Source organism: Haliotis rubra, unplaced genomic scaffold (assembly GCF_003918875.1).
Source record: "Haliotis rubra isolate DU_JTF1 unplaced genomic scaffold, ASM391887v1 Scf991, whole genome shotgun sequence".
In the NCBI taxonomy this organism is placed as follows: Eukaryota; Metazoa; Mollusca; class Gastropoda; order Lepetellida; family Haliotidae; genus Haliotis; species Haliotis rubra.
Window position 1 is genome coordinate 178,544 of NW_025767736.1, and position 13,162 is coordinate 191,705.

The following is a 13,162-nucleotide window of genomic DNA, read 5'->3' on the forward strand; positions in this document are numbered from 1 at the left end:
GATGATCAACTTCTTTATTTTAACATTAGCGACATTTCAGTATATTTTCTTATACCGTTTTCAAGCATATGGGGGAATGATGGGGTACACCAGTTTATATACAAGATAAGATAATGCGATAACAATAACAAAGGTGGGGAAACAATGCATCAAAGAAAGTTACATGATGAGCTACAATGACATGATGATGAGCTGAAGATAACAAAATGAGATGAGTGGGATTACCATGACAATTAGTGAATGTAAGTTAAAGGTCACATGCAACGCAAAACACAACCTTGCAGAGTCTGATACCTTTCGGTATGGACTTACCGAAACAAATCATCAAAAATGCAAATTCAACTTATAAAGTTGAAAAATAACGCGATGAAAAAAACCGCACGAAATCGTAGTTCAAACGATTCACTAACTTTCCCACAGCGCTTGGGGGAATTGAAGTGGTTTCAACAGCTGGGCTGCGCTAATAGCACATGCGCAGTGAAATAGGTTCGCGGAGCTTGGAAGCGGGTTGTCCTGTGAATATTCGGTGAAGGCTTTGGTGTGAGCTATTTTTCTAATGTTTTGTTGAGAGAGAGAGAGAGAGGCGCGAGCTTTTTATATGTTATTACAGTAGATTACCGATTTAACTGTTTATATAATTTCATTTGGCTATTTCACCACACGTTCTTACAGAGTCACTTTCTCAGTTCGATACTTAAAAGCAATGTCATTATTTAGCGTCCACAGAATTTCTATCTGTGATATAGATATGTCGTTGTCACAGACAAAACTCAATGTCTGTTTTATTGGCATGAGCATGTATTTACAAAACCCAACATCTCTATATATACACACACAATGAGCCGTGAGGGCATCTGCAAATGAACCAGCCGTTACACTTGAGTGCACACCCACCCGCTCTGACTGGGTTCGGTAACCGGCTGCTTCGTTTCTTGGGAAGTAAACCCAAGTACAAAATATTGAACTTTTGATTTGCAATTGTACGCTTATAATTTTGTTTTTATGTTTTTTCATAACCAGTAATGTATATTATATGTCATGAATAAGTGATAATTGTGTTTTAATTATGTTTGATTTTTTGGTTGCATGTGACCTTTAATAAGGCAGAAGGCAAGGTGGTGGGGGGATTAATTAGTGAGAAGCCAGTGGTGAGGAATGTGAGTATGAAGGTTGATGAGAAGCCAGTGTGGGTTGAGTGGTTAATTATTTGTGGATTAGGTGTTGTAAACTGAGGGGATGTAATAGCCTTGATCTCTGTTAATAGAGGGATAATACGGCATATTTGTAATGCTTCGGCCAATTTCCACTGAGTGTTAATCATGTTAGGTGTTTGTAAGTGTTTTGACAGTGTCTCAGTTGATGTTGTGTTGAGGAAGTTTGGTGATGTGTTCCAAAATGGCTGATTTGGTGTCTGCTTTGTTTGTGGATATCTTATGTTTTTGATGCAGATGTTGAGTGGTCTGGATGTTTCATCAACGTAGTGGCTGCCACAGTCGCAGCAAGAATTGGGACGTACGGACAGACACCGCTGAATACATAGTCCTCCATTCCGCGTTGCGGCCGGGGACAAAAATATTTTCTTAGGGATTGATCATTTATATATAGGGGTGGGTGCACTGGTTGGACTGTATCACATGTTGCTGACAAATAATATTCCTGATAAATTATATGGTCTACTTTAAAAATTAATTTAACATCAAGCAGTGCCTCTGTTTCGCTTGATTATTCTTCTGCATTTTCACTGGAATATTGTTTTGAAAGATGTAAAATCGGATCATATTGATCCAGTCTAACATCCATTTCTTAAATGACATCAGGAACATCTTTTATTGCTTCAGAATCCATGGACTCTGTTAAGTTGTGAGGTTAAATCAAAGAGGAAGCCATCAGCAACAGGCACATATGACGTCATGTCACGTGATACCCCCACTGCTCATTAACTGTCGGGTGTTTCCGTAACAGGGGGAAATACAAGTATGCTTTGTTGTGTTTTTATTGCAATTTTAGAAACTTTTTGTTCAATTATACGCATGGAAGGTGACTTTTAGAATGCCTTTAACCCTATGAAAAGTTTTGTTTTTGTTAGTATTCTCCTTAAAAACTGTATGTACCTATTTACCTAAGTACACAGCAAATGCTTATATGTATTTCTTATGCAACAATGAAGTTCCGTTCGTATCCTCAAAACAGTGTCGGCCCGTAAGTTTTTTTTCAGGCAATCAAAACTGCATGCAATATAGCGATTACTACTCCCTTGCTGTGACTGGTGTTTGGTGGTAAACCTACACTTGATGGTCAGTTAATGAATTTATAACAGGTATAATTAGTGGTAACACTACTCACATTACCCGACAAAGGTTCCTGTTTGGCATTTCTCATGTCTGGAGTAAATACTCAACATTATAAATCAAGGTCTGATGTGGCAAATGTGTTACATGTTATGTAATATGCACATGGAAGTGCAGCAAGAGGAATTATCACCTGTGTTACAAAAACAAACATTGAACAAAGGATTAACCCGTAACACGCCGATTGATTAATTGCTTTTATCTTGCACAGTGGATTTGTCAAAAGGTAGTGTTTATGTATGTATACTGAATACACCCTGTCATAAAGTGCCTGTGTAAAACAATGTCCTTCCTTCAAAGGATTAATCGTCAAAACATTGATTGATTGCTCATTATTGGCTAACTAAATTACTTTTTCAAAGAATGGTAGACATCATGCAATTAGTTGCCATGTGTGCTATCTTGGGTGACCAATGAGACTATACACCAATGTTAAAAACCGTTTATCACTTTTTCGCATATTAGACTGATAAAGACACATGACATGGAGCAGGACTCTTTGTCAGCTGCAGATGAATGGCTTATCGTTAATTTATGTGAATATTGAATTTGATGGATACATTCCTCGAACAAGGTAATAGCCTGACATTGTTGCTATAACTTTAGTCTGTTTTAATTTTAATATTTGCATTTTGTTTTTATTCATTTGTTGTAGCATTATACAGAATCTTTTTTTTTCACCGTGAAGTGAAATGAGACAGACAACATACACTAAGTCGCACTTAGGCCCTGTGTGTGAAATAATATATAATCGACGTTGGCAAACAATAAAATGTCTACATATAAGAGTCATGTTATAAATTCACAATATAAGTATAAGCAGATTGTGTACTTTTTATGAAGTTTCAAAATGCATACAAATATGATAATGAACTAATTAGGATTATAAGACAAAATATAAAGACGTACATTGACTTCGTTATTTTTCAGTCCTAACATTATTTACCAAAGGCAGATGTTTTCATTTGTTATCAAAATAATGAAGATGGAAACATTATCAAGTAAAAACGATTTAATCTTTGTTGATCAATCCATACTTATACTATCAATTGTGTTGCGGGTGGCGCAGCAGAGGTCATGAAGCAGTCAAGAATTCTGGGGTATCATCCAGGTACTCACGGAGAAAAACAATAAGAAAAGCAACAACCAGTCCACGGAAATTGCTCTGGATCAGTGCCCCTTTAAGTTGCATTCGATTGCATGTGGTGGTAGCGTAGTGATCGGCAAAGCCGACGGGTGGGGTACACTGAAGTGCCCGGCCTTGTCATGATTTATTCTACTGTGAAGCATTTCGAGTCAGGGGTCATCTTAAAAAAATAAATGTTTTTTTAATTGCACTTTACTGGGCGCAGTCCTCGATGCTGGCTGTGGGGCAATTATCGCAGTATAGCGCTACCGCGGTGCCTCGCTATATCGCGGTAATTGCTCCTTCTTCACTTGCCAGTCAACCATCCTTAGGGTTCCGATCCTTTGGGAGCTGACGCATCTTTAGAGGCGAACAACCCTTTACGATAGTACGGGTTAGGGGTTTAGGGTTAGGGGTATGGCACCCTTTACGATCCTTAGGGTTAGGGAACCTTTACGATGCTTAGGGTTAGCACCCTTTCCAATCCTTAGGGTTAGGGTTGGGAGTGGGTGGGGTTTGGGAACCTTTCTGATTCCTTAGGGTTAGGGTTAGACCTTACCTTAGGGGAATGTAATCCTATTATATCCAATTGAAACACATTTTGATCCATCCGGTACTCGTCAGTACAGTCCACGAAATAATGGCGTGAAAAAAAATGAATGGGAAGGGCGTGGCACTGTGAGGGCGGAAGCGTAATGATTTGTTTTCATTTCACGCGCCTCCGCCTTAATTCTGTGCAATTGACCAGTTAAACGAGCACTCATTAACTGTGATAGTGCTCATGGTCCCGAGGTAGAGCGTCCGCTCATTACGTCACTAATTAACAAAGTCAGTAATCCAGCAAAGCTCGTTCGAGCCCCAGCAGCGCTAATTAATCTGAAAAAGTGCGCCTGGTAAAGTGCAGTACACCCAAATCTTTAATCCTCGCAAAGACACGAGGCCCGTTGTGTCCCCCTAAGGATCGTAAAGGGTTGTTTGCCTCTAAGTAGGTGTCTGCTCCAGAGCACTGGACTCTGGAGGCAGGTAAAGAGAGACAACTGCGGCGGTCTGGTTTTGCTCTAGTGTCCACAAGCGTATTGAAAGCACTACTGGCGAAACAAATGTAGGTACTTGTGGCCTTTATTTATATTTGAAACAAGTGCAAAATCGAAAGAGTCGTATGTAAATATCGTGAATAGAAAATCTTAGAGATCGCACCAATGTTATACACTCACCACCCTATAATACAACTCGTCGCTTGTTCCACAGGCGTAACGCAAGTATTATCTGTGACTGTAAATAAATACCTGAGGCGACTTTAGTTTCCGCGGTATCAAGAACGCTGGATTCTCAAGATTCAATCGTCTGACTGCTAGAGTTGCGTCCCCTATCGGAATTGTAGGTGCGCAGACAACATTTCGAATAAATAATGTGTTCAATATTTCAAAACGCCAGATTTTAGAATTATTTTTTTGTTACCTTTAGACAAAAAAAGATCTAAGTACAATAAGGATATTTTCCAGACTGAACACTGACTCCGTAGAATTCTTAACTTCCGGTAACACTCTCTGGGATGGTATCGTGTGGTTATAGTTTGTCCTAAACAAGCGTCGACCGAGTTGAATACAGTTGCGAAAAAAATGGCAGAAGACATTCAAGAAAATCTCAAGACATACAAACTACAACTTCAACAAGTAATGTTTCTTATTTTACCTATTGCTATGTTAACAAGACAGCCCCTTTTCTCCTAAAGATCAGGTTTGGTTCACTTCAGCGTGATATTGTCATTTTTCTTGTCACACGAGGAACCGCATAGAACCAAAGTACTTATTTTATTTTGATATGTCCATAAACGATTCTTCGACTGTGGATCTCACTGTGGAAAGAGTTCCTTACGTACCCCCCGCCTATTTTATAAGGTGCTTTTCATTAGGTGGGGGTACGTAAGGAACTCTTTCCCTCACTGTTTTTTCTTGTTTGAGTGGCAGTCAGAAGTTGGTGTGATGAACAACGTTCGTTGTTCATCACTGGAACGTTGTTCATCACTGTTTATTGTTAGTGTACGTTCCCCAATTCTATCCTCAACTCATCCTCGATAATAGCCAGGGTATACCTTATGATCACTCTCCACTAGATCCACGGCTTGGTCCGATTATTTTTTTACCTCCCTTTGCAGGCTTTTTATCCAATCGGATGTCTACGCTGGGTAGTTGAGTGAACCAATCACAACTCACTTTCGCTTCTTAAATTATCTAACCATTTAAACCTTAATGATTAACCAGCTAACCTAGTCAACAGAACCATCAACACCACAGTCAACCCAAAAGACAAACCACCACGTCAACAATCAGCCCCGTTCATCATCAGTATACCATACGTCGATACAATCAGCCAACCATATCCGGAGACTACTTAAGAGGCAAGCCTTCACATAAATGTTGTGTTCTAGAGAGGCACGTCAATTCAGCGTATCCTACAAGTCAACGGTAAACCACCTACAAGCAACAAAGAAGACCCTTCAGGTGTTGTCACCACATTCAATGAGACTGTGGCTACTCATACATAGGAGAAACGTGCCACCCCCTAAACCTACGAATCAAGGAACAACAGACATCTGTAAAGAAAAAAAAGACCACCATTTCCAACCACCCCCAACCCACCCGAACCATACCATACTTTGGAACAACATCAGCATCCTAGAAGCCAACCGGTCAGATTACAAGATTAGAAAACTCTTAGAGGCAATCAACATCAAACGACTCAACCCGACAATCAACAGAGATCAAGGTTATTACATCCCCACGGCTTACGATCAACTAATCAAGCCTAATCAAGAATAACCCACCCTTTGTCTACTGGCTTCAATCATTCCTATCACAACAAGTCTCAAGTCAACACACCGTACATCAACCTCTTCTATTGTATAAGCCAATACCCGCCATGTATATATTTCTCCTTGTGCAAATGTTGTGTATCATTTGCTTGATAATGGTGTTAGGATCTACACCGAAACATTGCAACTACTACTGCAACAAAGAAGTTGTCTATCCATAAAAAGTGTTCCACTTCACCGTTTAAACTTGTTAACACAATTGATGCACAGGTACTCTGAAAGAGGTAGAAGGAGTTCTTTCATGTATTTTTTTAAAGTTTCAGATCTGTCAATTTGTCTGTATTATTTCCCAAAAAATCTGACTGGCACTACGAACAAATCTTCGCGACTGCAACCGCTATCTTTGTTGACACCGGCAAGCTCGGATGTAACAGCGGCTTTGCTGATTGGCCACTGTGAGTATGCGGAGCCAGCAAAGGGAGGTAATATAATTATCGGGCCAAGCCGTGGATGCATCCAGGGTAAAGATGAGAGTGATCGTAACGTATGCCCTGGAGATTATCGAGGATGTCCTCAACTCTGCAGAGCTACATATCACGTTTTTGGGTCATTGAGTTATGTACTCGATTGTGTATCATAATTTTCCTTTGAGTAACCAAATAAATTGTACTCACCTCACTCAAACTCAATTGGGTATTTTGCCATTTTCCATTAATTTTAAGAATATAATAAAGTTGAAATAGTTATTTATATTTTATCTGTAATATGAGAAACAATAAGAAAGGCTGCAAGTTGTCAAGTTCATGTCCTGAAAGAGAACCTTTCATTATACCTCAGTTATTTTATCTATCCACCGATATGCAAGCTAAGATTTGACATTTATGTGTGTAGGCATGTAAGATTACATTTATTGAGTATTTTCAAAAATTCAAGCGTACTTGTGTGCAATAGACTTAATAGGAATTGAGTTTTCACACAAATATTGGCGTAATTTACACAGATACGCAGCTTATCGGTACCACTGCTCTTGAATTACCTTGATAGTCATACACAACTTGACCAGCTTTTGGGTTGTTCAACCCTTTACAATCCTTTGTGTTAACGTTGAGTTAAAGGGGCACTGATCCAGTGCGGTTAATGTTTCTCACCAACAGTCTAATTATGAAACCTAGCTGCAAGTTGGTCAGTAGCTGCTCCCTCGACTGTGACGGACACAGGGACTGGGCTACTGTCCACCTTGACAGAATTTCTTCAACCTAAATAGTGGGACATTAGGAAGGGTGGATGCCCATCAGATGCCATTATTTGAAAATATCCCCAGTAGTTCTTGTCTGATTGTAATAAAGTGTCCCAGCAGTGTAGGGTTTTCAGATTTTCTAATGCCTGGATGGTTTAGTGACTGATCCAGTTTGATCCTATTTCTGTGTTTTTACCTTGATATTTAATCATGTCATGTAAAACTATGATGTCTGTTACCTATGATATTAAAAACACACATTTGATTTATTTGAATCCGTAAACTAAACAACCCCACATTTTCATTTCTAGAAAACTCTGAAAATTTACTTGGGTAAATAGGTATATACAGTTTTTTATTTAAGTACACAGTAAATGCTTATGTGTATTTCTTAATCTTATGCACCGATGAAGTTCCGTTCATATCCTAAGCATGGAAGGTGACTTTTAGAATGCCTTTACCCCTATGAAAAGTTTTGATTTCGTTAGTATTCTTCTTTAAGTTAAAAACTGTATGTACCTATATGCCTATATACCTAAGTACACAGCAAATGCTTATATGTATTTCTTATGCAACAATGAAGTTCCGTTCATATCGTCAAAACAGTGTTGGCCAATAAGTTTGTTTAGGCAATTAAATTTGCATGCAATACAGCGATTACTACTCCCTTGCTGTAACCCGTGTTTGGTGGTATAAACCTACACATGTTATTTGCCATTATTCACTTGATGGTCGGTTAAAGAATTTATAAAGGGAATGGTTAGTGGTAACACTTTTCAGATTGACAAGGGTTCCCATTTGTCATGTCTTGTGTCTGGAGTGAATAGTCAACATGATAGATAAGATTATGGTCTGATGTGACAAATGTATTACATGTTATGTAATAAGTGCATGGAAGTGCAGCAAGAGGAACTATCAGCTGAGTTACAAAAACAAACATTGATCAAAGGATTAACCGATGACACGCTGATAGTAGTATATATGGAAAAGCAGTACGGTGACAGGTCCCATAATAGCGATGTTTTTGTGAACTACCATCCCTGTCCAAGTGAAAAATGTTGATGCATGCTGGCGGACCATCATTCAACGTCTGTAAAATTATAAGTGAGATTATGATTTTGAGTGAGTTAACACCGTGTCGTGAGGTACGACTTGTAATTCCTCTCGCACGAATCCTCGACCCGGACAGATTGGGTTCGTCGTCTTTGATATTACTGCTAGCATACGACTGTATTCCATCAATACTCTCTCTCTCACAATTCTCTCGTGGACACAGGGGATGTTCCTCCGTGGTTCTGCAAAGGTTGCACAATATATAATCTTCACAGGGTGTTTGACAAACCTCGTGTCATCTTACTGCTCTTCCAGTGACATAATTTACAGAGAGCAGAAGGGGGCAAGAAAGGGATGTTGGAGGTGTAAGGATCAACTTCTTGTACAAAAAATGATTTGGGGAGAGGCTAAAAGATATCACCGCAACCTCTCCATGTGCTGGTTTGACTACAAGAAAGCATACGACTCTGTCCCTCATGAATGGATTCTGAAGTCTCTTCATTGTATTGACCTCCCGGAGCAACTACTTGAATCACGGTCAAGCATGTCCTGCTTGACTGTGTTGAATATTCCATCACAAGGGATATCTAATTCAAAGTAAAAACTATGAAGGATCTTTTTAGTAATATAAGTTCTCATTTAATTATTGCATTTTTAAAAGAATTAAACTTGTTAACTGATTTGTAAATAGATACATATTTTATTATTGGTAGTTTAGATTAGTAACTGAGATTGTTAGTGGCTGTACCCTCAAAGGGGGTTGAAGTAGTGTAAAATTATTGTCCTCCTGAGAGGGTACGTAAGTCCCAAAATGTTCAAAGTCCATTTAAACTTGCCAGGATTTTTAAACGTAGCATTCTTGTCATTTTAATTGTGGCTAACATTTCTTACAATCGCCAGCAGCTGAAGGGATGGTGTAAACCCAACTAGGGTCCATGCAGGTAGCCAAGGTACTGTAAGTCCCCATGGTCCCTAGTTTGGTGATCTACCTTCTGGTGTTGGCGATCTATAGCTTGTTTTTATATTGTATTGTCCAAATAGTGCTATCAGTTTTAACTCTCCATACTAGTTTTAGTTGTAATTGTGATATTCTACTAATTCTAGTTGTTTTACTGTCCTTCGTCGACAGATTTTTTATAATATACATATATTTCATTTCAATATCAAATGTTCTCGTCACGATATGGCTGAAATATTGCAGATGTGACGTTAAATATTAACTCACTCACTCACTCAACTACTTGATTTACTCAAGTCTTTATTGAGTTGCTGGTCGACTCAACTTGAGATGTACTCACAAGGGCAGGCGCAGACTTAGGAATCTATTCCAATCAGAAGGGGAATATTCCAGGAGGACTCCTTCAGTCCTTTGTTTTTTTTGTTTATCTCTGAATCCTTCAAGCTTTCTGCTCAATAAAGAGGAGGGTACCATCCCGGACCTCCTCAGCACAGATCCCCAACACCACTTACTCATCTCCTTTACATGGATGACATCGAGCTCCTTGCCAAAGGAGATGCCATTTTGAAAGAACAGGTTCTCCTTGTCAAGTCCTTTTGTAATGATATTGGCAGGACCTTTGGACTTGACAAATGTAATACTCTTCATTTGAAACTTGGCAAGGTAATTAATGTTGGATCGGTCAAGTTACATGGGGGGAGGAGTTATTGAGCATCTTGTGGAAGATCAGGCCTACACCTACCTTGGAATGCAAGTTCGAGACAATCTCCAGAATGCCCAGATTCAAGACAAACTTCGGGCTGAGTATAAATCTTGCTTAAGGAATATCTGGAGCTCAGAACTAAATGCTCGAAATAAGGTCAAAGCTACAAATACTTTTGCTGTGCCAGTCCCCTCCTATTCCTTTGGAACAGTTGTTTGGACTAAGCAAGATATCCAGAGTCTTGACCGCATGACCAGAAGGATCATGTCTGATAACATAGCCCACCACCCTCGTTCCTCTCTTAATCGTTTATATATGCCAATCAGTTCTGGAGGTCGGGGTTTGATTAATGTGGAGGCTCTTCATGATAGAATTTTATTGTGTACTTTTGCATATATTTATGTTTTCTTATCCTGACTCATGATCTTTTGCTTATCTCCCTTTTCCTTGCAAATGGTAGTGGAACACTTGAATCCCTTGAAGTTCCCGAAGCGGACGTAAAAATACACTCACCCACAAGTTACATCCCTTTTCCCGCGTAAACAGTCATGTGATCAGCCTTACTTGTCACTCTCTCCCTTTTCGCCAAGTGGATGGTTGGGCGAGCACTGGAGTCCCGTATACGGCATTATATCCCATTTTTCCTTATCCTGACTCATGCTTATTGCTTGTCTCCCTTTCCTTCCGAATGCTAGTGGAACACTTGAATCCCCTTTTGAAGCTCCCTTCAAAAAAGCGGACGTAAAATCACTTACCAGGAGTCACCTCCCTTCTCAGGTTTTGGCGGGAAACGGCGCCACCTGTCTCCCATGCTCTTCACTCTCTCCTGATTCGCCCGAGTGGGCGGTTGTGAGAGCACCTGGTCCCCTATACGGCATTATATCATTTTGTTATTTAGGCCTTTCTTCTAAATTATCTGTATAAGGCTTTAGTTAACGTTTACCTACAATATTCTATGGAATTTATTCTCAAATTTCTCTGTTTTATCACGTTTTTACGTGATTATTCACATTGTTTACAATTGATGAAATCTTGTTCTGGTTGTAGGTATCGATTGTCTGCTGTTGATCCACATAACCTATGTCCTAATTGCAAGCCCGTTTGTTTATCTGACTCTCGTTGTCAGTTGTGTTTTCACCTGTCTGATATTGCATTTTACAAATATTCATATTATCTGTCTAGACGTGCAAAGGACAGGTCCAGACGAGATTTACACGACATGTCTAAACCGGCTAAGCTTGCAGAGAACCGGCAGTTGGTGTCTGCGCAGATTCACCATTCCAGTGGTCTAGCGGGGTCGTCTACGGAGGAGGTTGTCGCCATAGACAACGCTGGCTCGAGGAAGAGGTCATCTACATCTGATAATTCCTCTTCTCAGTCTAAGAAGACTAGGGCATCATCTTCCCAGAGGAAGAAGTCAGCTACAACTAAGACTTCGTTGAAGTCTCCACATGGGGCAAAGCAGAAAACGAGGTCTTTTTCAGCTGAGATCGTCCCTCTGGAAGAAATAGATGTCTACGATGAGCCGCCCATCCTCATCCCTGAGATCACATCTAAGAAGAAGACGAGGCGTCTTCTACAGTGACCACGCAGGACAACCTTTCAACGCAGACATTCGGCAGAAAGGATCAATGCCCTTCGGAAGAAGCCTCATCCGTCTCAGATGCGTCGTCAGTACAACAGACAACGCAGACCTTCAACCCGGGCACTTTTATGCAGCAATTTACCCAACAGATGTTCGATCTGATGGAACAACGGTTCGCACGCGAGGGAGCTGCGACGAAGACGAAGTCTGCGACGAACCCGAGTGAAGGTCAACTGACCTGCACACCACGTCCGTTGGGAACCAATGTCCTGCAGAGCATACAGGAAGATTCCAGCTCGACTACAGCGTCCGGACGAATACCTGGCAGCCATACCAACGTGGAACCTGCACCAACCACGTTCGCGGAAGGACCAGACGTTCGCCGAACCCACGTAGATCATCATCGACGTCAGATACGGACGTTCGTCACGAACCTGCACGTAACGGTTCGTTACCAAGGAGAAAAGAATCAACACCTGTACGAAGGCATAGAGATTCGTCACAAGACTCCAACCCTCGACAAAGCCGTTCACCTACACGCAGGTTCGCGCGAAGGCACGCACGGTCATCTCTATCTCCACGCAGGTCCCCACGAAGGAAGTCACGAACCCATTCACGAACGTATGGTTCGCCACGAAGGTCACCACGCAGATCGCCACGCAGGTCACCACACAGATCGTCTTACAGATCACCTTACAGATCTCCTCGTTCAGACGACAATAGAAGACATCCATCCTCAGAGCAGGAAGATGACGGCGGAATTATATTTTCCGACTCGGAAATCAAATCATGGATGGCCAACGGTTTGGAACTCGCATCACCCTCTAAGGAGACCAAGGAAGCACTATCGTACTTGATGGTGAATGATGATATAGACACACTCACGATGCCACCTATCGACCCTGTCTTGGATGTTCCAGACAACCTCAGCACAGCCTTCAAGAAGGCAACTAAATACCACACTCAGAGTATTCCATCTTTTAACGCAAAGAAGTTTTCTCTACACCACATGGAACCCTTCATGAAGGCTCCAGAGATAGATGAGAATTATAAGATCATCAACGACACTCGGACGAAAGCTTACAAGATAGAAGATAAAAAGCTGGCACAGTTAGACACAGTAACCAGACGAACCTTCTTCGGCCTAGCCAGGTCAAGAGCTATCGAGACCCTCATCTCGAAGTTTAAGAATTCAACTTCAGAGGAAGATCGAATGGTTTATTCAGCTCTACTTACACAGAAAAAGGATCATCAGTTCATGTCTGAACACCTATCATCCATTTCTGCAGGCTTATCATTATCAAGAAGGCAAGGACTGTTATCTTCCTCTACTTGGAGCG

General features: G+C 40.7%; 2 protein-coding genes across 3 annotated transcripts in view; one reads left to right on the plus strand and one right to left on the minus strand.

Annotated features, from left to right (window-relative positions):
- LOC124265745 (ankyrin repeat domain-containing protein 6-like) overlaps positions 1 to 4,841 on the minus strand; it is a 63,567-nt gene extending 58,726 nt beyond the window's left edge. Inside the window, exon 1 of one of the 2 annotated variants that reach the window (XM_046700569.1) lies at positions 4,761 to 4,841. The gene's annotated coding sequence lies outside the window, so the exon portion shown is untranslated. Of the gene's footprint in view, positions 1 to 4,688 lie in introns of both variants that reach the window. The other variant, XM_046700568.1, reaches the window with a different exon arrangement.
- A 33-nt stretch (positions 4,842 to 4,874) lies between these two features.
- The window catches only part of LOC124265747 (survival of motor neuron-related-splicing factor 30-like), a 91,962-nt gene continuing 83,674 nt past the window's right edge, over positions 4,875 to 13,162 (plus strand). Inside the window, exon 1 of the mRNA XM_046700570.1 lies at positions 4,875 to 5,147. Within this exon, the coding sequence (XP_046556526.1) occupies positions 5,094 to 5,147 (54 nt within the window). The 5' untranslated portion in view covers positions 4,875 to 5,093. The remainder of the gene's footprint in view (positions 5,148 to 13,162) is intronic.